The 26,664-nt window shown below is 46.6% G+C and overlaps 1 protein-coding gene across 2 annotated transcripts in view; it reads left to right on the top strand.

Moving 5' to 3' along the window:
• Positions 1 to 26,523, top strand: part of csnk1db (casein kinase 1, delta b) — a 40,804-nt gene extending 14,281 nt beyond the window's left edge. The window contains exons 4-10 of one of the 2 annotated variants that reach the window (XM_084338815.1): positions 5,587 to 5,815; positions 12,972 to 13,142; positions 14,568 to 14,716; positions 16,010 to 16,181; positions 19,655 to 19,794; positions 20,506 to 20,583; positions 24,325 to 26,523. In XM_084338815.1, the coding sequence (XP_084194941.1) occupies positions 5,587 to 5,815; positions 12,972 to 13,142; positions 14,568 to 14,716; positions 16,010 to 16,181; positions 19,655 to 19,794; positions 20,506 to 20,538 (894 nt within the window). In that variant the 3' untranslated portion in view covers positions 20,539 to 20,583; positions 24,325 to 26,523. The remainder of the gene's footprint in view (positions 1 to 5,586; positions 5,816 to 12,971; positions 13,143 to 14,567; positions 14,717 to 16,009; positions 16,182 to 19,654; positions 19,795 to 20,505; positions 20,584 to 24,324) is intronic. The other variant, XM_084338814.1, reaches the window with a different exon arrangement.
• Positions 26,524 to 26,664: the final 141 nt, after the last annotated feature.

Here is a 26,664-nt window from a genome sequence, read left to right as displayed (position 1 = left end):
TCTGGTCCAAGAGATGGTACAGTAATATACCTATTACAATATACACACACACACACACACACACACACACACACACACACACACACACAGGGAGAACGACTTATAGGAGACTTAATGATTTTAGAATATTTCAGCTAAATGGAGGTGAAATATGTATCATCAACTATCCAGTTCATTTTTATAGTGTAACGTTTGGCTACTTAAAATCATTGAACAGAGAAACACGCAAAACACAGAGAGACAGACAGACAGCAGCTCGGCTGTGAACAGCTCCAGGGTCAGTTTAACTGTTTTAAAATGGTCCAGAGGACTGCTCCGCTGTGAACTGCTCCAGGGTTGGTTTAACCGTTTTGGGACCAGCTTAGTTAACGTTAGCAGCCAACGCTTGTTTAGGTTTTTACCATGACTTGGGCATACAGGGGATGGCGAGGACGCAAAGCACGTTAGTCAGAGGAGCCATTGCTCATGTGGCCCTGGCTCACACACAGACATCAGAGTTTCCACTGCACATGGAAACAGAGCGGAGTTGTCACAGGGCGATGCAGAACGCAGGGCTGAATATCTAGATGTCATAGCTTCTAAGATTGACGGTCCGCACTGTTCTGTGTGTACATGAATCATGAAATGACAATTGCGTGTCAGTGGAAATTATCTACCTGGGCGTGTCTTAATCTACCTGCTCTCAAGGTACCGAGATGTGGCACCGATTGATCTAACGTTTACTTGGTAGTACTAACGTAATCCGGTTGGTACCTGACCCTAGGCTTAACATGCTTATTAGCAAAGACATTGTTTGTACTAAGAACTAGGGATGTTGTGCATCACGGTTATTATGAGAGCCGGCTAACAGCTGGAAAACGGTTAGCCCTTAACACTTTCAGAGCCCAAGCTTAATCTTGATTTACCGCTTGAATGCCCACCATCCACTTCAATGTTAGCGTTAATAACGCCTAATCTATGTTTTAAATTATGGCTATGTGTCTAATCTGCCCGTCGCTTATCAATGACTCGTTTTTCCAGTCAACATTGTCGAAGCGGATTGTCTTTTTATCAATTAATTTTCGTTTTATAGCATTTTGAAAAGCCCTCGTTTTCAAGGAAAATATAAATATTCCATGATAATCGGCCTTTACCGGAATATTCTAGAATACACAAAAACTGTAATTTTTCTGCCTATTTATGAATCGTTTTCAAATAAACGCTGATTATCGATAGTATATGTGTACATATGCACGCTATATAGGCGATCTGAAAAATCTATTATCTGATTTCCTCAAAGCGATCGTGCACAAACAGACACATCACACATACAGCAAACGCTGAGATCGCAGCGAATACAACTCTGATTATCCCAAGACTTGTAAAATAGATTCCTTACCTCAGATCAGATGTTCTCCAAAAAGAGCATTCCAATTCCTGATCGCCATTCCAAAAATCGATCGCTTTTATTGATCCAACGCTACATACTGTACATATGTATTCCACGCTGTTCTGAGGCTCCACAATGAATCCGATCGGCTCGGGTTACATGCCTGAGAAGTAAAATGTGGATTCCGGATTTTTCTTTTCTCATCCATTTTCATTGAGTCCATTCCAAAAGGGTGCATTACCATCTGGGAGACGATAGGGGGCGGTTTTTTCACATCTGAGCTCTTACAGGGGCTGCATACCAACGGGAGACTCGGTTGATGAAATATGAATTCAGATCGCTAATAAAAAAATTTAACTAATTGTCGTGGTGGGCATTCAGGCATTGGGCTGATAAAATGTCTTATCACGTGATGGGCACTGAAAGTATTAAAAAGAAATGTTTTTAGGTGTCATGTGTCGGTCATGATGTTAACGTTTTCCAAAAGCTCTGTTTTTGCTGTTTCACCCGTCCACACTAGGGATGTTGTTTTGATAGCCGGTTATACACTGTCATTAACCAGATGAAAACCATGTTTTTTTCACATTCTAATTATCTCTCTCTCTCTCTCTCTCTCAACACGACAATACAATTATATCTAACGTTACCAGATGACATCCATACAACAGCGATCATCCATGAGTTACAGTAACACTGCTGCTCATCATCAACATAGTCTACACTAGGGCTGTCCCCGACTAAGGATTTGGATAGTCGACTATGATTGGCCGAAATGAGCCGATAGTCGACTATTAGTCGACTATGAAAAGAAAAGGGTTTTTTTATTATTTTTATTTTTATTAATTTTTATTTTTGTATCATTCCATTTGGGCTGTGGGGGGTGCTTAATGTCTGAAGGAGTCGATTGAAGGCTTCTTGTCTTCTGCAAAAGCATGCAATTGGTCCACTGATGGATACATCTTGATATTTGTCTAGTCTAGTGTGTTCATTAAATGGGTGAAATCCTCTTTCAGTGCCTCTGTGCCTGTTTTCGTAGGCAGTTAGCCTCTGGTATGCGTGCCATTAGCGTTAGCCACGCTTCTAGGCCTCTTTTCTTTTGGAAAAAATGATAATAAAAAATAATAATAAAAATTAATATATATATATATATATTTTTTATTTAAATTTTTTCGACTAAGAGGTTGGCCAGTCGACTACGGCTCCTTTCGACCGATTAGTCGACTAATCGATTAATAGGGGTCAGCCCTAGAGCCAAGTAATAAACACTATCTGCCCACAACGATGGAACTCATAATTTACTAATTTCACCACACCGCACAAATGCCCACTAGCTGTCAATCATCAATCATCTTTATTAATCATCAACACTACTCAGAGAATGGCAATAAACAGCGTGCATACCATTTAGTTAATTTGTCTGAAACGGACCACAAAACGGCCATGGAGCCATCGGTCTCTTTCTGTTTCATAACGTTATTCCCAGGGTCTTTCTCCGGCAGTATTGTATCATGTACTTTGATAATCCATGACCAGCCAGTCCTTTGATAAACTAAACGCCAGCCTGTTGATTCTTCTGACTTTGGCCTGCAAATGTCCCAACTCATTTCAAACAAATGATCTTTTCCCACTTCACTGTGATAGTGGACTGATAACCTGCTCTTTGCTAAATCTACAGACAACAGTGTCCCTCTGCTGGATCTCCCCGTGTAACGTTAAGTTAAACAAAACAACTAGGGATGCTCGATATTGGCTTTTTTACCGATACCGATATTGTCCAACTCTTAATTTCCCATCAACCGATATCAACCGATACCGATATATGCAGGGTTCCCCCTCCCAAAAAACTGAATAATTTCAGGTAATTAACATTACATATCTCTTGTTGTGGAATTAACACATTATACATACTTTTGACAATAAATAAAATCAGAATTTGTTCTTACTTGCTTGCCTGGGTAAATAAAGGTTCTAGAAATGTAAATATATTTTTTTTTTCTTTTTTTTTTTTTATAAACCGATACAGATATTTTCCGATATCACATTTTAATGCCGATATCGGCCGATAATATCGGACATCCCTAAAAACAACAGAATATTTTCCGAACGGCAATGAGGAGGAGGAGGAGGAGTTACATGTTGCTAACAACAAAACGACCTACAGAGGGAGAGGGGGTGTGTACTGAGAATGAGAGGCAGGGCCAGCTGCATTCGAGAGCAGAGTGACGGCGGGCAAGTAATGTAATCGGTGTATGCCCTAGCACAGAGTAACGCCGGTAACACCGCCCACCGCAACAAAGTGACTGTGCATGCCTTCTGTTGATCACTTCCTCAGTCACACAGTTGGCCGAGCAACACCGGCAGACTGATCATCGGCCACACTTCCACGTTTCGAGCACCAATAAAGCGCACGCCCACCACTCCAGTCTGCACCATTAGCACGCCGGCGTTAGGGTTCACGCTAGATCAATCGGTACCACATTTCTGTACCTTAAATTACATGTATGTACACAGAGTGTAATATATACTAGACAAGAGGGAGCCTTTTCCACAAATATATATATTACTGTCCCATCTCTTGGGTCTTTGGAAAGACCAGACGAGGTCAGAGGAGTTTGATCATATTTACTGAGGATGGCCAGAGATAATGTTGAAATTCTAAACGTTTAAAAAACACAATACATTATCATGTGATTTACTTTGTGTGGGGTGTTACAACAATAAATAACAAAATGTTGAAATTGAGAAGTTTGGATACATTTTCTTACAACAGAAATTAGTTGTTTTTGTTATTACAGAGGGTTAAATACAGCAAAAGGTACCATTGGCGTTGGGTACCAATACCGGCGTACCGCGCCTCTGGTAGACCCGGGTAGGAGGAGTCTGCACACTATCTGACAGTTTATGTTTATTTAGGATCCCCATTTAGCTTTTGCACTTGAAAAAAGGCTTTTCTTCCTGTGGTCCGGCACACACAACGATACAACAATATTCAATTACATCATTATCAACATCAATTACATCATCAATTACATCATTATCAACATCAGTTAGGATGATATTGTACATTTAAAAAGTATTAAAATAAAATAATTAAAATCAAATAAATAGTGCTTCCTGAGCAGCACTCACTGCCATCAACATAAATACAATTAACAGTCCATTGGTTTTCACCAGTTACCATGGACAGTGGATACGCCCAGACATGCCAGATCCATAAATCTTAACGACCACACGACCCATGCAAACAAACAAACTCATCAAGGAAGATTGATGAGACGGAGAACTGATGAATGTCATTCAGGCTTTATATGAAATCATATTGTGAACATTACTGTCCATGCAGGCAATTATTTGTCAACCAGGAGAGCTGCCACAGGTTCTGCCCCCATAGACCGACATTGTTGTTTGATTTAAAGGGGACATGCATTGCTATTCCTTGCACTATTTTGGGCAACTTTACACAATTCCTATGAGTCTATGGAAGACATCTGTAAGTTTTTTTTTCAAAATAATTCATAGTTTTATATTTCTAATGAAGTACTCAAAAGCATAATTTTTCAGCCTCAGGATTTCAGACTGTTATTGGATGGGCTCCGCCCATAAGCGCTTTCAGTGACAGTCACCCACACAGCGTGATACATACGAGAGAGAGAGAGAGGGAGAGAGAGGGAGAGAGAGAGAGGGAGAGAGAGAGAGGGAGAGAGAGAGGGAGAGAGAGAGAGGGAGAGAGAGAGGGAGAGAGAGAGAGAGAGGGAGAGAGAGGGAGAGAGAGAGAGAGAGAGATGCGTCCCCGACACACATGCAGTCAAGGCTGATGAGTCAATATGATAATTAACGACACAGACCACATTGATATAATCCCCAATAATTGCTAGGATACAATGCTAAACACTGGAAAAGGCCATTTATAATGCATGGGACCTTTAAATCTAATGACATCAGGAAACACCATTTCTGCATTCATGTCTGTTCTATCATCAACATGTCCTGTAGCTCCATGTTACGTTTTTTTATTCAATGTTCTATCAAATATAATTGCAGTCGCGCCACTTTCTGATCTTTTGAGAGATCAGTGAAAATGAGAGGAGACGAGAAGCCATTCCTCTCACTGGGATGTTCTTCTCACAGTGGTTAGTCTGTGGCTCTGATGTAAGAGAAGAGAACTGGTGTGGTGGTGACCTACTTTCCTTTCCCCCACTCCTCCTCCTCCGCCACAGATCAGCAGGATCGAGTACATCCACTCCAAGAACTTCATCCACCGAGACGTGAAGCCCGACAACTTCCTGATGGGCCTGGGCAAGAAGGGCAACCTGGTGTACATCATCGACTTCGGCCTGGCCAAGAAGTACCGGGACGCCCGCACGCACCAGCACATCCCCTACCGCGAGAACAAGAACCTGACGGGCACCGCCCGCTACGCCTCCATCAACACGCACCTGGGCATCGGTACGACAGCGCAGTGACATTACTAGGGCTGTCTTATATACTTCTAAGCTTCGTTCGATGGGCATGGGATTCGAATATGAAAAAAAAAATCGAGTATTAAAAAATATTAAAGAAAAATATATATATGAATTATTATATTTATTTTTTTGCCAAATCAACTCTGCCTCTCTTTGTTAACTACAACAAGCAATGCTGTTTGTTATTTAAGATGAGGTCAGACTCGGCACTGACAGATTTGTGTTCATTGTGCTGCTTTTATAAAGCCTCAAATGACGGCTTACAATATTTCATGAAAGCAAAGTGTTTAGTTTGTCTAAGATTTAAAAAGGTTTAAACTTTACAGCACTGACAAAGTTGAACAAAGTGCTGTACAAGTCCCACAACATAAACAAAAAATATAAAAAAAAAAATGTAATTAAAATTTAATTTCGAAGCTTCCAATTAAAATCGAATCTCGGCCCAGAAGCTTCGAATTCCAAAAAAAATCATAGGTCAGCCCTAGACATTACAGCCTGTGGACATTTGGACCTGGACATATTCAGTCCACATGATACACATAACGTTAGGTTATGACTATAACCAAGTTCTGTTAGTTAGGGGCGATGCTTGGCATCGCTACTGCACTATCTCGCGTACGTGCACGCGTACTGAATAAACCACAAATGTACCTCTAATACCAGTATTAGTCTGACCACACCCCTCATCAGCTTACCTTCATAAGCAGGTGTGTGGTCACCTGCTCTCCTCCTTCCCAAGCTTTCACCACAAGGTGAGGACAAGGGCTGCAGCGGCCGTCCGATGCCAAGCATCGCCCCTAACTAACAGAACTTGGTTATAGTCATAACCTAACGTTCTGTATCGTTAGTGGCTTAGCTTGGCATCGCTACTGCACAAGGGAGGCCAAGCGGAGCCACTTGGCTGACAAATACACCCCGCTGACAGCCCCCCAAAACCATCAGAACAGGGAGGGCCGAGCCCCCCCGACCCCCCCTAATGGAGGGTAGCCCCCCTATTAGGGACGTCACGGGAGGGCGACGGACCCGACCGTGCGAAGAGGCACTCAAGCAACTCAACGCACAGGGTGAGCAGACCGTGGCTCGACCCCACGACTACACACACGCACAACCCGCATGCCACCCGGGAACGAACGAAGGAACAACCTCGTTACTGCCCCCAGAATCACGGGGTCAAGGGCAAACCCAACCCCGTGGCAAGGCCGTAGCAGCGGAGCACGAAGGAAGACCCAGACCCACCAAAAGGACTGGACTCCCTAGAATGGGGGCCCGGAGAAGTCCATGATGCCAGCATCAAGACCCCACCAGGTGGGCACGTAGTGCCCCGCCCCCCACATCGCCAGCGTATTCGGACAAAGGCCCCTCAGTTACTGCACCTGGTATTCCCAGGCGGAACCAACCAGGCCAGAACCTGCCCAGCTTCCGAGATCGGACGAGATCGGGCGTGTTCAGGTCGGTATGGCCGTAAGCCGAGCGGGCCCCGTCCCCCCAATAGCACACCGCCTGGCACACTGACCCTGCAGAATAGGCAGTCAGCATGGCCGTAAGCACACAAAAAGGTTAACCAACGGAAGCAGGCAGCGCACCGGGGAAAAACCAGGCAACAGGCTGTTAACCCTAGCCTGGAGACTGCGGACGAGACAGGCGCCAGAGGGGACAGCTGAACACAGCCGCCCCGGCGGAAGGAGCGTAAGCTGGCGGTGTTGCATGACCAAGCCTCCATTTAACAACCCCCACCCAGAGGGGTCGAGGCAGAGAAGGCTGACACGATTGGCAGACGTCATGAACGTGCAGGGGCACCCTCAAACGGTGAACCCGGGAGTTGACACTGCTCCAACACACCAGGGAATCAACCACCTCGGTGTTACCCAATGCGGTGGTTGTTCCTATAACCCCTCAAGAAAAAACTCCAAAACACACCTGCGGGTATACACCGGCTATACCGCAGTACAAGTGTTTCAGTTTCCAAAAAGGGTTAACCCAGGCCTACGGGTCGCAAACATCACTTCGGACCGGGCCTGGCGGTACGGGAAGCACAGGGTCACCAGAGGAGGTCAAAAAACCACCCCCACAGGCCCCTCTTCGCCATGCGTGAGAGAGGAGCGAAAAATAATGGAGAACCAGCCCCTAAGCACACCGTACCTGGTATTCCCCGGCGGTCTCCCAACCAAGCACTAACCAGGACCAACCTGTGTAGCGGCCGAGATCCGCCGAGATCGAGCGCGTACAGAATGGCATGGCTGTAAGCCATGACGACAGTGCTGAGTAAAAACATACCCAACCAGGGTCTCCATAGCGCTTAACCCTGTGACACCCAGACCGACCTGGCATTTTTCCCCCTGAAAAAAGCCCAAGTCCCTCAGGGTACCAGAACAGCAGATCTGCATCCCCGGCGGACAACGGGTTCAACTGATCTGGACCAGCGTGACCAGAACCAGTCCCGTGCCCTAACCACGCCGACATGCCTACTCCAGGAGAAGGGCAGATATGCGTGTTGATCTTAACATGAAAAGAAGGCGCCACCCAGACGTTCGGACGGACCGCGCCTGGTGGCCCACCCCAAGGGCGTGAGACCCCACTACATATGTTCAGATCCATCCCGTCATCATCCCCCAGACATGAACGAGAATCCGTCGACAACCCACCCAGGTCATGGGATGTGGTCGCCGGAAGAGGAAAAACCCCCATCTCAGTTGCTTCATAAAAACGCTGTTTCAACCACAAGCAACCAAGGCGTGCCAGTCAATCGCCTGTTTACAGCGAGCTAGCACTATACGTGCGTCGGGACACACCCCCATCAATGAACAGGCTATTTAGACCTGTCATTGAATCCCCAAGGCGCCCAGGGGAACGACAAGAGGGGTGTGACACTCCCTAACTCCAACACTTCTGGAATAGAAAGAAGGAAGCATCAACAGTATGTATCCCAGTCTACACAGCCGGGGTAAAAAATGTTCACATTTTTACATCCCACCACCCTCCCATAGGAAAGAGACGGGGATCCCCAGAGAGACTTCCCACGCGAGCTGTACAGATTGAAAAGAATATATTGCACCTTGAGCCATGTAAAAAACTGGTTTTAGGGCCTCCGGGGAAGAGGCACCGAACCCATACACACTCAATAAACGAATTGAATCGAATATACATACAATAGAAAAGGACCCTTCTAGAGGGTCCACTCACTTTGACAATCTGAGGAGGAAGGCTCTGTACTCTGATGGAGGCTTCCTCACATGGAAGAAGGAGTCCGAACTCACAGAAGGCCTGAGTAGGCGCTTGGTGAGGAGGAGCCCTGACCACCCCCCCTGAAAACAGATCCATCACATGGACCTGAACAGCACACGGAAGTCCTACCAACAGAGACGCGCACGGTGACGTACTCTATGGCGGGGGAATTCCTGCGGTGCACACGCCCAATATACCAGGCCGTGGGACCAGGAACTCCCTCCCCCCCCCCCCCCCCCCCCCCCCCCCGTAACGTGCCGAACCGCCACGTGACGGGAACCTTGAAGGACAGGGGGTGTACCCCTGACCGACAGAACAATGGGGAGAGGAAAGGTTACCAGTTCACCCCTTTACGACCCCACACCCATGATACGACGTAACGACAAAAAGAGAATATGACACAGTCATAGTCAGCTCTATGAAGCGTTTCACAGCTCCACACAGCGCACGAGCTAACCTGCTATCTGATTTTTACTAAGGAAAAACACAGAATAGAGAGGGCTCTAAGAACCCCGGTCCAACATACACATGTGCTTCTGTGGCCAGTACAACCCAGTTGTAGGTCACATGACACACACAACCCATCATCACCTACAAAAAATGGCAAAAACACTCAACAGAGGAACGCCGTTTTTCTCACAATGAGAGAATACATCATTCTTGATTAGTATCGACCACAGGCCTTGCTAAGCACACATGACAGCAACCAAACCAATTTCCCTTTAGGAAATAAGTTTCTCCAGCAGATTTAGCACAACCTCAGCAATCAAGCTGAGAGTTACATCGTATCCCTACCACACAAAAGACACAATTAATGCACAACATGTCTGATAGGAGGTGATAAAGTCCCCAGGGAACCGGGGGGGGAAACACAATCCTCCTATTTTACCCTCAATACGGCCAGTTAAAACAGGAAAACCTGTTAATGTGTGAACTCACTGTTCATTGTCATTACAGTCTGAGAAAGAACATTCTTTTACTCACTCGTCACCAAGCATAGCTTCATAGGTTAGTTGCCTTAGTAGTGAGTACACGGTACACATAAACACCATGATGTTTCTCACACAACAACCAGATCAATACATCACGATCTGCACGGAGAAGCTAACTGCCAGTGACAAAAACAGCTCACACACAACCCGCAACGTATCCCAAATGCATTGCAACAACACACGTTTTGGGAAAAAACACCGTTATTCACAATACATTTAGCAAGGTAAAACCAGAAGACGTGTTATGAGGTCTGGCCAACCCCGTACCTACCCGGAACGCAGATCAGCGAAGTGCAGTCACAAGACACCGTAGAACACAGCCGTCCTGTGTTGTTCGATCCGGGCAGCGTCGCCGCTCCACCAGTCGCTACAGTCCTCTTTGTTGACGCAATCCCCGTCTAGGCTCAGGCAGGGTCGACGAACATCCCCTGTCAAGGATGACGTCGTGGTCAAGAGTGTAAAACATGTTAAAATCAAAGCACGTTCAACAGAATAGCATCAAGCTAACGGCTGCTCCAACCGTTCGGGTGCTATTGCTTCCGCTCGCGAGACGCCGATCTAACGACGCACGCGATCAGGAGCGAGCTCCCGGCGGCGCGCGAGAAGCCAAGCTACCCCGCGCCAGGCCACCGACCGGCTAACCGTAAGCTATGAACATGTAAACAATGACATAACACTCACCCAGACAGGCCGCCGTTCTGAACCCTCCTCACTTTTTAAGAGAAAAGAGAAAACAAGACGTCAACACCGCTTCACAACGGTGACATTACCACGTCCGGCGGAATCAGCACAGTACCAACTGGCCTGTATAGCTGACTTTGAACATGAATCTGCCGCTATCGCACATTACATGCACATATCCCCTCGTGAAGGAATACTCTCATTTGGATATGAAAGATGGGGTCTTAACACGGTGACAGAGAGAATCCACTCGTCCAGAACACACAGGGATCACCAGTGTCAATGGTCGCGGCCCACTAGTTAAAACTATAATGGTCGCCAGACCAAGGCCTTCTGTCGCCTAGACGGCTAAACAAAGGACCCTAGCCTGGGGCCGGTTTCCATAAACTTTGTCAAGTAGCCCCCATAGCACTAACAGACAAGTGGAGCCCGCCAGCAAACACTACTCACCCAACCTGGAACGCACCGCTCCTCACAACAGCGGCATGTCCGACAGTTCAGCTGTGGCCTGACAGGTTTCACCCCAACAAACACAGCAAGGAACTGCAGTTGAGAAGCATGCAGCGGCGTGCTCCCAATACGAAAACCGGTGGAGGGTTTGTAGAATGATCATCATCTTCTAGACACTCCAGTACGAAGACAATATCGCCGTATTTTCTCGAAAATAGTGAGAGAGAAAATAAAGATATGATGTCAACGTATCCTTGTTTCCCAAGCTGTTCCTAATCCAATTTCTTCCATCATGGTGTCAAGTGTGGGGATCTACCGAGGCACCTCTTCCTTGTGGTGAAAGCGAGAAGGAGGAGAGCAGGTGACCACACACCTGCTTATGAAGGTAAGCTGATGAGGGGTGTGGTCAGACTAATACTGGTATTTAGAGGTACATTTGTGGTTTATTCAGTACGCGTGCACGTACGCGAGATAGTGCAGTAGCGATGCCAAGCTAAGCCACTAACGATACAGAACTGCACCTACTGACACTAGCCAGAAGCATATAAAATCAATTGGAATAGGTTTTATTTTGTGTTTGCTTGCATATTGATATTCGGTAGGGATGCTATAATACGAACATTATACATATACAACAAGAATTATAATAAAATAATGTGATGGGCGGCTGGGTGACGCAGCGGAGATTGCGCTCGTCACCAACGCAAGATACTCTGGTCTCGAATCCGGGTGTCGGCGTTGCCTCCGGCTTGGGCCCCGGCCGTCATACTGGCTCAATTGGCAAGAGTCAGCGGGTGGAAGTCGATGGGTGGGGATTTGGACGTTGTTGACAGCGACTCCTACAGGTCGGTTGGGGGACGCCTGCACAGCAGAGACAGGAAGTGGCGGGGGTAGTGTGAGCCTCCCACGCGTTACACCTCGCCACTGAGAGTCCGCGCTGGCAGGTGAAAAGATGTGACAGGCTGCCTCCTCGTTTACCGGAGGGGACACGTGATGCAAGGCTTCTATCCTCCCTACAACCGACCAGTGGGGGGCGTAGTCGAGCAACGTTCAAGACAGGAGGGGAGAATTGGAAACACGAAATTGGGATGGGAGGAAAAAGGTGGATAAAAAAAGAAATAATAATAATGTGCTTTGATTTCTGAAGCTGCGGTCTATTTCAATGCTAAGTGCACGTGCAAATTCCCAAACAAAACACAAATTGCAAAAACAACACGATAGCCGGGATAAGATTATACCCAACTATGTGAAACCCGAATATGGTCATTATTGGTATATGTTGATATATTAGTCGGGTAATCCTGTTTACTGTTGGGGGTTTTGTGATCTGTGAGTTTCCCTTTCATGGTAATTCCATTTATTCATGTATATTGGTGGTAATGAAAAGGCGTATAAACACCTTAACCCTTTCACTGCCACACGACAGAAGGTTAGCCCTTTACTATCACACAACCGACGGCGATGCTCCATCATTAGCATCATTAGCTCCGCTAATGCGGAGCTAATGATGTAGCATCGCCGTCGGTTGTGTGATAGTAAAGGGCTAACCTTCTGTATTGTCACAGTGAAGGGGTTAACCGGCTGTCGTGTGGCAGTGAAAGGGTTAACCGGTATATTTGCTGTTATCCAGCGAATATACCGGTAATATATTCATGTCACTCAATTACATCTTTTCTACCACTTCCTCCTCCTCCTCTTTTCTACCACTTCCTCCTCCTCCTCTTTTCTACCACTTCCTCCTCCTCTCTCTCTCTCTCTCTCTCCTCCTCCTCTCCTCACCGTCCCCGTCCACAGAGCAGTCCAGGCGGGACGACCTGGAGTCCCTGGGCTACGTCCTGATGTACTTCAACCTGGGCTCTCTGCCCTGGCAGGGCCTGAAGGCCGCCACCAAGAGGCAGAAGTACGAGCGCATCAGCGAGAAGAAGATGTCCACCCCCATCGAGGTGCTCTGTAAAGGATACCCCTGTGAGTGCTGCTCGACAGTATCTACTGTCATTCTGAATTGTGTTTTTTAACTGTTTATAAATAGTTCAGGTTATACATGTTATTAACTGTTCTTATTACATGGCGTTTTCACATTCGCCGAAATGCTTGCTTGTGATTGGTCAATAGCCCCCGACAGCGGTGAATTATTTTTCGATAACCACCGGTGATTATTGTTTTTCGCAGTTGGAGTAATCAAGCCCCACTAACACACACTGTTTCAGTGCAATCAGACACACCTGCCGGGCTGCCCGCGATAATAATAATCACTTTATTTGGGCTGACAGAGCCACAGAACAACTGCGATTTGTCAAATGAATTAGGTATATTGTTAGTAAGTTAGCCATGTAATAAGCAGGATAATGTATAGCTATACTCGGTCATTGTCGCAAAATAATTGACCTTCACTGACGTTTAAAACACCTCGGCGAGGCGCCTCTGTATTTTAAACTCCGTGTCGGTCAATTATTTTGCGACAATGACCGAGTATAGCTATACATTATCCCTTACATAAATAGTTATCAGGTTATACATGTTATTAACGGTTCATAAATAGTCATCAGGTTATACATGATATTATCTGTTCATAAATAGTTATCAGGTTATACATGCTATTAACTGTTCATAAATAGTCATCAGGTTATACATGCTATTAACTGTTCATAAATAGTCATCAGATTATACATGATATTTACTGTTCATAAAGTCATCAGGTTATACATGTTATTAACTGTTCATAAATAGTTATCAGGTTATACATGATATTAACTGTTCATAAATAGTTATCAGCTTATACATGATATTAACTGTTCATAAATAGTCATCAGGTTATACATGATATTAACTGTTCATAAATAGTTATTGGTTATGGGCGACCGGGTAGCGGAGCGGACTAAGCGCCTGTCTACCACCGCAGAGACATTGGGATCGAATCCAGCTGCCGCGACCGTCCATACTGACACAATTGGCAGTGTCAGCGGGTGGGAAAGCCGGCGTGGGTGGGTCCTGGTCGTTGTAAAACAGCGACTCCTACAGTTCGGTCGGGGCGCCTGCACAGCGAGGGAAGGATCTGGAGGGAGGTAGTGTGACCCTTCCACACGTTACACTCTCCCAGTGAGAGTCCGCGCTGCCAGGTGAAAATAAGCGGTGGGCTGGCTACACATGTGTCGGAGGAAGCATGTGATAGTCTCCGCCCTACCGGACCGACGGTGGGGGGGGGGGGGGGGGGGGGTAGTAGAGTGCGCAACGACCAGGAAGGGGATTGGGAATTGGCATAACGCCTAACATTGGGATGGGAGAAAAACGGAAAAAGGAGGGGGGGAAAAGATAATACAAAAAAATAAAAATAAATAGTTATACACGTTATTAACTGTTCATTCATACTCTTATCTTCTCTCTTGGTCACAGCGGAGTTTGCCACCTACCTGAACTTCTGCCGCTCGCTGAGGTTCGACGACAAGCCGGACTACTCGTACCTGAGGCAGCTGTTCAGGAACCTGTTCCACCGACAGGGCTTCTCCTACGACTACGTCTTCGACTGGAACATGCTCAAGTTTGTGAGTAGCAGCACACTTTAATAGAAATGGAATCAATCAACTCTTTGTGCGTGGTCTGTCTGGAACAGTTGTTAACCCTTTACTATCACACAACCGCCGGCGATGCTCCATCATTAGCATCATTAGCTCCGTGGACGCGGATGCAGAGCTAATGATGCTAATGATGGAGCATCGCCGTCGGTTGTGTGATAGTAAAGGGTAGGGGCTGTCTTAAATACTTCGAAGCTTCGTTTGATGGGCATGGGATTTGAATATGAAAATAAAATGTGAATATATAAAAAAAATTATAATAATAAAATTACAACAAGCAATGCTAAGTAAGATGAGGTCGGACTCGGCACTGACAGATTTGTGTTCATTGTGCTGCTTTTATAAAGCCTCAAATGACGGCTTACAATATTTCATGAAAGCAAAGTGTTTCCTTTGTCTTAGATTTAAAAAGGTTTAAACTTTACGGCACTGACAAAGTTGAACAAACTGCTGTACAAGTCCCACAACATAAAAAAATAAAGAAAGAGATTAAAATAATATATGTAAGGGATAATGTATAGCTACGAGGTCATTGTCGCAAAATAATTGACCGACACAGAGTTTAAAATACCGAGCCGCCTCGGCGAGGTGTTTTAAACGTCAGTGAAGGTCAATTATTTTGCGATGATGACAGAGTATAGCTATACATTATCCCGCTTATTACATGGCTAACTTACTAACAATATACCTAATTTATTTGACAAATCGCAGTTGTTCTGTGGCTCTGTCAGCCCAAATAAAGTGATTATTATTATCGCGGGCAGCCCGGCAGGTGTGTCTGATTGGCTGCACTGAAACAGTGTGTGGCAGTGGGGCTTGATTACTCCAGCTGCGAAAAACAATAATCACCGGTGGTTATCGAAAAATTATTCACCGCTGTCGGGGGCTATTGACCAATCACAAGCAAGCATTTCGGCGAATGTGAAAACGCCATGTAATAAATATATATATTTTTATTATTATTATTTTTTATCTCGAAGCTTTGAATAAAAATCGAATCTCGGCCCTGAAGCTTCGAATTCCAAAAAAATATTCGAAGGTCGGCCCTAGTAAAGGGCTAACCTTCTGTATTGTCACAGTGAAAGGGTTAACCAGCTGTCGTGTTGGCAGTGAAAGGGTTAACGGGCTGGTCTACATTGACCGTATTCACATGGTGGCCGTTCTTTCCATTTCTCCGGCTATTTTTCACTAAATCATCGGTTCAACAAGTGATTCTCTTCCCAGCTCCCCACTCGTCCTAACTCCTCCCTCTCTCGTTCGTAGGGAGCCAATCGCGCGGCAGAGGAGGCGGAGCGGGAGCGCCGGGACAGAGAGGATAGGCTGAGGCACGGCAGGACCCCCGCCGGGGCCAGAGTTGTCCCCGCCGCATCGGGGCGAGCCCGGGCGACACAGGAAGGAGCGCCAGCCACCCCCCTCACCCCCACCTCACACACAGGTCAGTTCACCCCCCTCACCCCCACCTCACACACAGGTCAGTTCACCCCCCCTCACCCCCACCTCACACACAGGTCAGTTCACCCCCCTCACCCCCACCTCACACACAGGTCAGTTCACCCCCCCTCACCCCCACCTCACACACAGGTCAGTTCACCCCACCTCACACACAGGTCAGTTCACCCCCCTCACACCCACCTCACACACAGGTCAGTTCACCCCCCCTCACACCCACCTCACACACAGGTCAGTTCACCCCCCCTCACACACAGGTCAGTTCACCCCCCTCACACCCACCTCACACACAGGTCAGTTCACCCCCCCTCACACACAGGTCAGTTCACACCCCCTCACACCCCCCTCACACACAGGTCAGTTCACCCCCCTCACACCCACCTCACACACAGGTCAGTTCACCCCCCTCACACCCCCCTCACACACAGGTCAGTTCACCCCCCCTCACACCCACCTCACACACAGGTCAGTTCACCCCCCTCACACCCACCTCACACACAGGTCAGTTCACCCCCCCTCACACACAGGTCAGTTCACCCCCACCTCACACAAGGTCAGTTCACCCCCCCTCACACACAGGTCAGTTCACCCCCCTCACACCCACCTCACACACAGGTCAGTTCACCCCACCTCACACCCACCTCACACACAGGTCAGTTCACCCCCCCTCACACCCACCTCACACACAGGTCAGTTCACCCCCCCCCCCCTCACACCCACCTCACACACAGGTCAGTTCACCCCCCCTCACACACAGGTCAGTTCACCCCCCCTCACACCCACCTCACACACAGGTCAGTTCACCCCCCCTCACACCCACCTCACACACAGGTCAGTTCACCCCCCCTCACACCCACCTCACACACAGGTCAGTTCACCCCCCCTCACACCCACCTCACACACAGGTCAGTTCACCCCCCCTCACACCCCCCTCACACACAGGTCAGTTCACCCCCCCTCACACCCCCCTCACACACAGGTCAGTTCACCCCCCCTCACACACAGGTCAGTTCACCCCCCCTCACACACAGGTCAGTTCACCCCCCCCTCACACACAGGTCAGTTCACCCCCCCTCACACACAGGTCAGTTCACCCCCCCTCACACACAGGTCAGTTCACCCCCCCTCACACACAGGTCAGTTCACCCCCCCTCACACACAGGTCAGTTCACCCCCCCTCACACACAGGTCAGTTCACCCCCCCTCACACACAGGTCAGTTCACCCCCCCTCACACACAGGTCAGTTCACCCCCCCTCACACACAGGTCAGTTCACCCCCCCTCACACACAGGTCAGTTCACAGGACGGAGCGCCAGAAATATAATACCGAAGTTGTTTGTTATTTTCTTTGAGTTTTCCCCATTTTCTTTTGAATATTGTAAAGGCCTATTTTCTTTGTTGCATGTGCAAACACATCGCAACCCCCCCCCCCCCCCTTTCCTCAGCAAAATGACTAAATTATAAGGAGGACCTAGTATTCATATGTGGGTCAATCTAGCCACATAATTTCTTATTCTGATTGTCGTGCTGCATGCTGCCGGTACGCCTGAATACTTTAGACAACAAATGTTTGTTTCCGCGTCTCTGATTGGCCACACGCGTTTCAGGTCATGTGACATGTGCGCCAATCGTGCGACCGCAAGTTTCTACACTGGTTAAGCTTAGGCACTCTTTTGAAGTTGGTTAAGGTTAGAGTTTGTCTTAGAGCATGGCGATAGAACACCAGCCCTGATTCCAAACCTTAACCAACTTCGAAAGAGTCGCCTAAGCTTAACCAGTGATAAACTAGGCGTTAGGTAGTTTGCAGGCTGTTAGACCCGGAAATAGGCGCAGAACTTGCTGTCCCACGATTGGCGCACATGTCACATGACCTGGCCAATCAGAGCGCAAAACTCGAACGCGGAAACAAACATTTGTTGTCGAAAGTATACACGCTGCCAGTACACCAACGAGTCACAAAGAGAAGCAACACAGAGAACAGGCACTGCTTCCAATCGCCGCTGCAGTCAAGCCAAGGCACACGAAGGGTTAAGTCACACAAAGGACTAACAAACACTTAACCCTTCGTGTGACTTGACTGCAGCGGCAGAGCGTGCAGCATATAGGGGCGAGATGACAAGGCAGAGGTGCAGCATAGTGGCGACTGTCGAGGCGAAAACAGTACTAAACTGTAGTTGATTAAATTACTTTCTGATGACATTAGGTTGCAATAAATACACTCTAACGAAATTCGTTCGCTCATAAAATTTGTGACATTCTAAATGTGATTTAATGTTGTTTAATGACAAAACGACCCGACTCACGTTTTATGATGGTCTTTTCGGAGTCAGTGCAACGCGTAATAACACTGGCGTTTGTCACAAGTTAAGTTGCTATAACTTATAACGTTATTATAAGTGTATTAACATTTCGCTATTCTTGTGTGATTCAACACCTCGCTAAGTGCACGTGCAGACAGACCACACCCAGCTTCTCGTTTGTAGTCTTCCCATCAGCATTGGGGCACAATACTGTCGGACAAATAACAAGAATTAACTCATTTACAAGTTGTATTAAGTTTAGCAAATAAGGGAACAGATAAATAACATTTCAATGCAGTCAAAAAAGCTATATTTAGATTTTTACATTTTCGGGTTTGGTCACGTGAGTCACATATAAGCCGCACCGTTATATAAGCCGCAGGGTCGAAAAATGGGGGGGAAAGGCGCGGCTTATAGTCCGAAAATTACGGTAAATGGGTCATACACACAGAGTATGCATAGATAGATGGGTCATACACACTCGGATGAGACAGACGGATGAGACGGTAATCGTTTTGCGACGGCTTCATCACACCCTCCTGCCTGCAGCCGCCTCCCATCCGGAAAGCACAGCGTTCAGTACGAGGATGAGTCACCACCACCACCACCACCCACCCCCCCCACCACCACCACCATCAGCCCTTGGAAAGACTTCCGAGCGATGATTCACTCTCACCCGGCCTCTAGGCACTGCGGCGCCGCTAACACCTTCTATCTAGCACACTCATTCCAGAGAACTTTTAGGATGATAGTGTGATTTTCCGCATTTTCATTTCTTCTCTCTCTCTCTCTCTCTCCCTCTCTCCCTCTCTCTCCCTCTCTCTCTCTCTCCCTCCCTCCTTCCCTCTCTCTCTCCCTCTCTCTCCCTCTCTCTCTCCCTCCCTCTCCCTCCCTCTCCCTCTCTCTCTCTCTCCCTCCCTCTCTCCCTCCCTCTCTCCCTCTCTCTCTCTCTCCCTCCCTCTCTCCCTCTCTCTCTCCCTCTCCCTCCTCTCTCTCCCTCTCTCCCTCTCTCCCTCCCTCTCTCTCTCCCTCTCTCTCTCCCCCCTCTCTCCCTCCTCTCTCCCTCCCTCTCCCTCCCTCTCTCTCTCCCTCTCTCTCTGTCTCTCTCTCTCTCTCTCCCCCCCTCCCTCTCTCTCTCCCCCTCTCTCCCTCCTCCAGCGAACACATCTCCGCGGCAGGTGTCCGGCATGGAGCGGGAGCGGAAGGTCAGCATGCGGCTCCACCGGGGCGCCCCCGTCAACGTGTCGTCCTCGGATCTGACGGGACGGCAAGACACCTCTCGCATGTCCACCTCACAGGTACAACAAGCCTGCCCCCCCCCTCCTCCTTCCCAGCCAACCCTGAACCCCCTTAGCGACCCCTCCGCTGACATCCGACCCCCTGAAGATGACCCATCATCGAGAAACTAAATAAACGTTGGTTGTCATAGAGAGAATCATGGCTCAGCTCAGTGTCTTTTGAATTACATCTCTTAAAAAGAAAAAAAAAGAAATAAACATTGTGTTGGTAACTAGACTTAAGAATAACATATTTTAGTACTGTAGGTTTTATGGTAAACTACAAGAAATAACAAGGAGGGATTAAAAACATCTTCTATTTATGTCTCTTCATAGAAATGTGTGCTACTCTTTCTCCAAAGGAACAGGGAGGTGAAATCACCTCCAGACAGGTAGTCAGGTCTCCCTCCACGGCTGTACCATGAGCTCCTCCGTAACGCCCCACTAAAGGCTCACCTCCAGACAGGTAGTCAGGTCTCTCTCCACGGCTGTACCATGAGCTCCTCCGTAACGCCTCACTAAAGGCTCACCCCCAGACAGGTGGACAAGGCGTGACTCCGTACTGCCAGCCTCACCTCCCCTCTCCCCCTCAGGGGACGGAGCGTTTTGGAGCATTTACCATCGCAGCTATATAGCCTGCTCCAGTTGTCTCCTGGTTGGTGCTGGTGTTGGAGTTGTGACTTGACGTATATGGCCTTCTCTCTCCCTCCTCCCCCCCCACCCAAACCTCAGAATAGCATTCCCTTCGATCATCACGCCAAGTAGACGCTCGCCACGTCCTTGTGTGACGGCGGCGGCGACCACACTGCGGTGAGTCCTGTTCCTGAGGCGTCAGGGATGCAGCGCTCCTCCTCCAGTCTCCAGTTCTGCTCAGGGCTGCTCCTCTTTGAGGCCCTGCACTGCCTCCTCTGTTAGGCCTTTCACACCGTGCCGGGCTCCGTGTCGGAGCCGGTTCCCCAACCGGCCGGCGTGTTCACACAACGGGAATAATTGGTTCGGAACATGATAAATCGGTGCTCAGTGTTTTCTTAAGAGGGCCGAACTAAAGCCGCCGTCATGTTCCGAACCAATTATTCCCGGTGTTTGAACGTGCCGGCCGGTTTGAGATTATGCCCCTGGTGTAGGGTTGGGCACGGAGAACCGGTTCTAATAGGAACCGGTTCCTAACTTCCGGTTTCGATTCTTAATTTCCGATTCTAAAAAAAAATTAAAAAATTTTTTTTTTGTGCTTTGTTAATTAATACCCTAGTTACAGTACAGCAACCAAATTAAACTGTATCAAGTCAACTGACAATGTGAATAGTATGAAGAAAATAAAATATTTTTCAAAAAAAAAAAAAAAAAATCTCCTGCGAAATAAGCTGTGACCTGTTTTGACCTGCACCTCAAAGAATCGGAATCGAGAATCGTTTAGAACAGGAATCGGAACGAGAATCGTTCAAATCCAAACGATGCCCAACCCCCTACCCTGGTGTGAAAGGCCCATGAGAGGTCCTGCCTGGACGTTCCCACATGTGGTGTTCGGTGCTGGTTCTTCTGGTGTGTTTTTACTGGCGTCACGTGTGTCCTTTGTAGTTCTCCGCTCGCTTGTCGCGCAACACGAGTCCCGTCGTCGGCCTCGCATCATCGTTGCACTCGGCCAAACTTAAAAGGGCAACAAAAAAAACGATACTGATTTTATTTTGCACATAATCTGGCACACATTTAAAAGACTAAACAGTTTGATGGCCACCAGTGATGTCATCGGGGGGACATTGGATCCTTGTTGTATTAATTACAGCACAATGAAATGATGCAGATTAAAGAAAATAGCAATAGCTGGTCTTATAAGGGACTGCTCACCTTATCATTTAATTGAGCTGTAAAATTAACACAACGCAATGATTCAATGTCATTGCCATATTCAAGCTTATTGACTCTCAATAACTTGTCAAACTAAATGAATGTGTGCAAAACTGTTTTACAGTTTTTGGACGCATGTGAGATTATATCCAAAATACAGCATTGTTTTAAGACGTTTTATCTCAAGTTCTTCAGAATAGATGTTCTAGTCGTCAGGCTATACTGACTCATCGCTCACAAGACCTCTTTTTATATATATATTTAAATAAAGATAAACGCTTACCAACTCCTCTTGACAACCTTTGACTTACTGGACTAACAGTTGTCTTTAAGCCTTGATCCAAATACGATCCAAATAAAATGTATTTATTTTTCACAAGATGCTTTTTTATGGTTGCAAAATTAATCCTGGTCCCCCAACTGCTATGTAAGCGGTTTTATATGTAAGCGGTCTTATATGAGTATTAGCTAGCGGTTATTTAGCGTTCTTTTGCTAGAGTGTAAGCTAACGTGGTGCTCCAGTAGATGGTGCTAGGGTGGGAATCACCAGAGGCCTCACGATACGATACTATCACGATACTTGAGTCACGATATGATAGTATTGCGATACTAAATATATTGCGATATGCTGAGATATTAATATTGCGATTTATTACCTTTTTTCAACTGCAAAGTAAAACTTTGTCAACATGTTTTATCTAATAAAATAAAGTTCAGTCTGTTCGTCTCACTTCAATCATTTTTATTGCAGAACATGGTATTTTCTCAAGCAGACAGATGTCAACACTGTAATCTGTGTTGCATGTACCTGACAAACTGAACTGTTTGTATTACAGTCATATTCCAACTGAACTGAATGCACACTGTGTGTGTGTGTGTGTGTGTGTGTGTGTGTGTGTGTGTGTGTGTGTGTGTGTGTGTGTGTGGACTACACTACTGTACTACCGGTATTACAGGTATTGAAATGAACAATGCAACTTCCTTATACAAAAAAAACACAATTTTTTTTTTTTTTTATAAATAATTAAATATCGATACTTGGCGTCCCTGTATCGATACAGTATCGCCACGCAAAGTATCGCGATACTACTACGTTTCGATCCCCCCCCCCACCCCTACTAGCCACACTGCCACAGTGCTATCGAGGGGGTGGGTGCGAACTGCCTTTCCCAGCATTATCAGGTTGCTATAGAAACACACTGCTTCCTGGAACCAGACCTGAACACCAGAGGATTAGTCAGTCATTGACCAGTGAGCCTGACTTCCTGGTTCTGAATGACACACAGCTGGCTTGGCCAGTTATATTGACGACGTCATAAACCTTTTTATATAATGTCAACGCAAGAGGTCTCTTGTTGTCACTGCTCTTTTTAATAAAAGTCCCTTGCTATTACTTCCTGGTATACCGTATGATGACATCATCACTGCCACCTTCCCAGTTCTGTGTCATTCTACTACCGCGAGTCAGTGCTGACTACATTCCCTCAGTCGTAAAAACTGCAGCCCTTGAGAACTGGAGTGGGACGCGGTGCATCGCGTTGCATCAAAGCAGAGTCGTAACTCCCTCATCCCAATCTTCCAGTGTGAAATCAGTGCCCCTTTAAATGCTATGCCTGTGGCTTGTTGCTTGCGGTGTTGGTTTGATGCCTGTGTCAAGGCTACACCCCTCAGCATGCAGGCCTAGCTAAAGCATATAAAAAGCACTCACCCCCCCCCCCCCCCACCACCTTCCTCAGTTTTGCCTTAGTGAGTGAACGTGCAGTCAGTCAAGTGTTTATATTTCCCCTGCAATCTCTTCCCCTCCTCACGCTTTTGCGCTCAGCACTTGCATGGTCTTTAAGCTGCTCACATTTTGAAGTCGGAGGCCGGCTCTCCTGCAGCAAGAGGCTGAAAGCATGTTGTTAAGAAGCCACTCTGACAGGAAACGCTAATATTTTCACTTTATAACTTTTTTAAGTAACCTATTTGTAGCTATTATCAAACTGTTTGTTGAGGTTTTTTCACCAATGGATCTCTCATTGCTGTCTTTCCCCTAGATTTGAATTGTATTTAGCCTTGTATTTATGTCATTATACAGCCACACTATGCATTATTTATTAGACGGCATGCTTTCATGCATAATATGGTTCACAATAGTTGAGGTCAGGGTGATAGTGTAGGCCTATGACCATTGTGACTAGGGCTGCAACTAATTACTATTTTGGTAGTCTACTAATCTGTCGATATTTTTTCGATTGTCGACTAATCGAAAAACAATTATATTTATAAAAAAAAAAAAAAACGTACTGTCGGTCTGTTATGTTAAGCTAAGACGTCTTCAGCTGGCTGGACCAGAGCTGAGAAGCCACTTTCACAAAGATAGGTAGTGCAAAAAAAAATAAAAAATTATAATATATATATATATATTTTTAATGACTAATCGACGCAACAATTCCTCGGCGACGATTTTTTATAATCGACGTCGTCGATCGACTAATCGTTGCAGCCCTAATTGTGACAATAGAATAGTATATCCTTTATGAGTGTAAAGTTGTAATGTGACCTTTATGCATTAAATGTAATATAATGTATTATTATTATTATTATTATTATTATTATCGTGTGTCTCTCTAGGGAGACAACGATGGCGTAGGGAAGTGCGTCGTGCACACAGCGCTTGCGTCGACCACCGTGTTCTGAGCGGCTCTTCTCTCCTGTGTCTCCCTGTAGATGGTGTCAGCCGGCGTGACCCCCGGTGCCCTCCACCCTGTGGCTCCGCGATGAGTCCCCCCCCCCCACCCTGCCACACCTGGTGGACCAAGCCCTGCTCACTCAGCAGCAATCAAACAAGAATACTACCACTACTGCTACAGCTACCATTGGAAGCCAGCTTGTGACTCGGCACAATGTCTGTCTGTCTCTCTCTCTCTCTCTCTCTCCCCCCGACTGGCTCTCTCTCTCTCTCTCTCCGCGTCGCTCAAAATCTCTCTCTCTCTCTCTACCCTCTCTGTCTGCCCCCTCTTGTCAGCCTCGGTCTTTCGTTCCTCTCCCCAAACAATCAATCATTTTGATAAAGAATCTTTTTTGACATACAAACCACTTATCAGAAGACATTTGCACAAACCCTGCACACAGCCTCCCCCCTCCCCCCTCCCATCTCCCCTCTTCATTCCTGAGAGATTCTGAATGGACAGTGGTCTGTCTCTGGCAACAACTAGGACAGTTACCGACCAACGACACAACTGTTATTGCCATGGCTACAGGCTCCTCCTCCTCCTCTCCTCTGCCATGGTGCACACTTGTCGATAATAATGACACATTTCTACTCCTGCTGTACACACCGCTACGACGTTAACCCTGATCAATAAAACTGGTTTTGTTTTTGTTTTGCAGTCAAAGTCAGTCGAAAACAGAACCGACATACTTTTTTTTTAATTGTTTTTGGGTGTGATGCTCTTCATTTGTGTTTTACAGAACTCATTCCCTCTCTGACCACCAGCCAGTTTTTCTTTTTGCATTGATTGCCGCCCATCGGCGACCCTCTTCTTCAGTAACTATAGCCATTTGTATTAAAAGATAAACTACTTCTTTGCATGTTTTAGCACTGGGCCTCCCGGTTTGACTAAGCTGGTTATTTATGGAGTCAGGTGAAGGGGGTGAAGTGCTCTTTATTTGAGCCCATCCCCTCACAAACCAAATCTCTGCGTGTGTGTCATGGGTGCAGGAGTTTGTATATTTATGGATTGGGCTCTCCCCCCCCCCCCCCCCCCCACCCTGTCAAGAGAATCCTCTTCTCACTCACTAACAGGCTCTCTTGTCTCTAAACCTCATTCCCTTCTTAGTGTTCTATATATAAAAGAAGTGCACTTTTATATAGGGAGCAAGGGTGTCATTTGAGACCTTAATGTCAAATGTCCATTCACTGCTGTACAGATTCTACATTCTCATTCCCTTGTTGTTTTGTGTTATTTCTAAGCTGTGAAATACCTGTAATATAGATGTGTAAATGTTTTCACAATTATTGTTTTCCTTCTTTTGTTTTTCTGTTTTACGAGGTCCGCGTTTGGGTCGGGGTCTAACATAGTGACGCCTTAGTTCGGTCCAGGAACCTGACTGATGTTTCTGGGTCCAGTTATGGGTTGCCATATCTATTGTATTCCCCCCCCCGTTATTCTCCTGTGTCTGCTGTATTCACATAGCCACATAGATGACGTGCAGGACCGTTGTTAGAAATGTAAAAAAAAAAAACACTTTGCTCCCACACACCCCCACGAAAGGACACACAAGAGACTTTTAAACTTTGACCAGGAGGAGTCGATTGCCTTTGAGCAGCCGGCGTTTTTAAAAAAAACCGAAGAGCTGTTGTCGTGCTGAATGTGAAAGACTTTTTGTATGAAGGGTGGACGGCGTCTCGCTGCCTAAAGCCGCCCTCGTCGTGTCTCTTTGAACCAGTGGGTCCTGCACAGATGTGGTCAGCGGTCTGTAAAAAGGCACAGGCACCAGAGTAAGCATTAATCATCTGTGAATACTTAATTCTTCAACGAATCCTTCACTGAGGGAAAATTATGGATATGATCTTCAATTTTCTCTTTCTAAGCCCCTCAAGCAGCAGAGTTTGGGCGGGGTGGGTTGATATTGGACTTGACACATAATTGTCCACAGCCAGTCACCTGAAACTTTGTATGGCTGTATTGTATAAGTTCATCATGTCAGTTGTCATGAAAAGGCCTGTTGTAATTCAGCCTTGCTACTATTCAGTTCTCCCATTGGTTTAATTCTGACCCGTGGCCCGGTTTGGTCAGCCACTCGACACCTATGTGATATCTAAGCTACCAGCTCAGTAAAGACAATTTACTTTCTCATTTGTATTTGCCACTGTATTTGTGTACTTTAAAAAACTGTAAATAAATGAAGTACTTGTAAAAAAAATTGTGTTTTACGTTAGAAATCGTCAAAGTGGTGCATGGATTTAAATGCTCCTCACTGCCCTGTAGAGGGTGCTATATGGTCATTAACGAGCTTTGAACAGCCTGGAATTATACTAAATATAGTTATTGTTGTGCAGTAACG

Source organism: Notolepis coatsorum (assembly GCF_963971535.1).
Source record: "Notolepis coatsorum genome assembly, contig: SCAFFOLD_364, whole genome shotgun sequence".
In the NCBI taxonomy this organism is placed as follows: Eukaryota; Metazoa; Chordata; class Actinopteri; order Aulopiformes; family Paralepididae; genus Notolepis; species Notolepis coatsorum.
The sequence above is the reverse complement of the archived record's forward strand: the minus strand, read 5'-3'. Positions and strand labels throughout refer to the sequence as shown.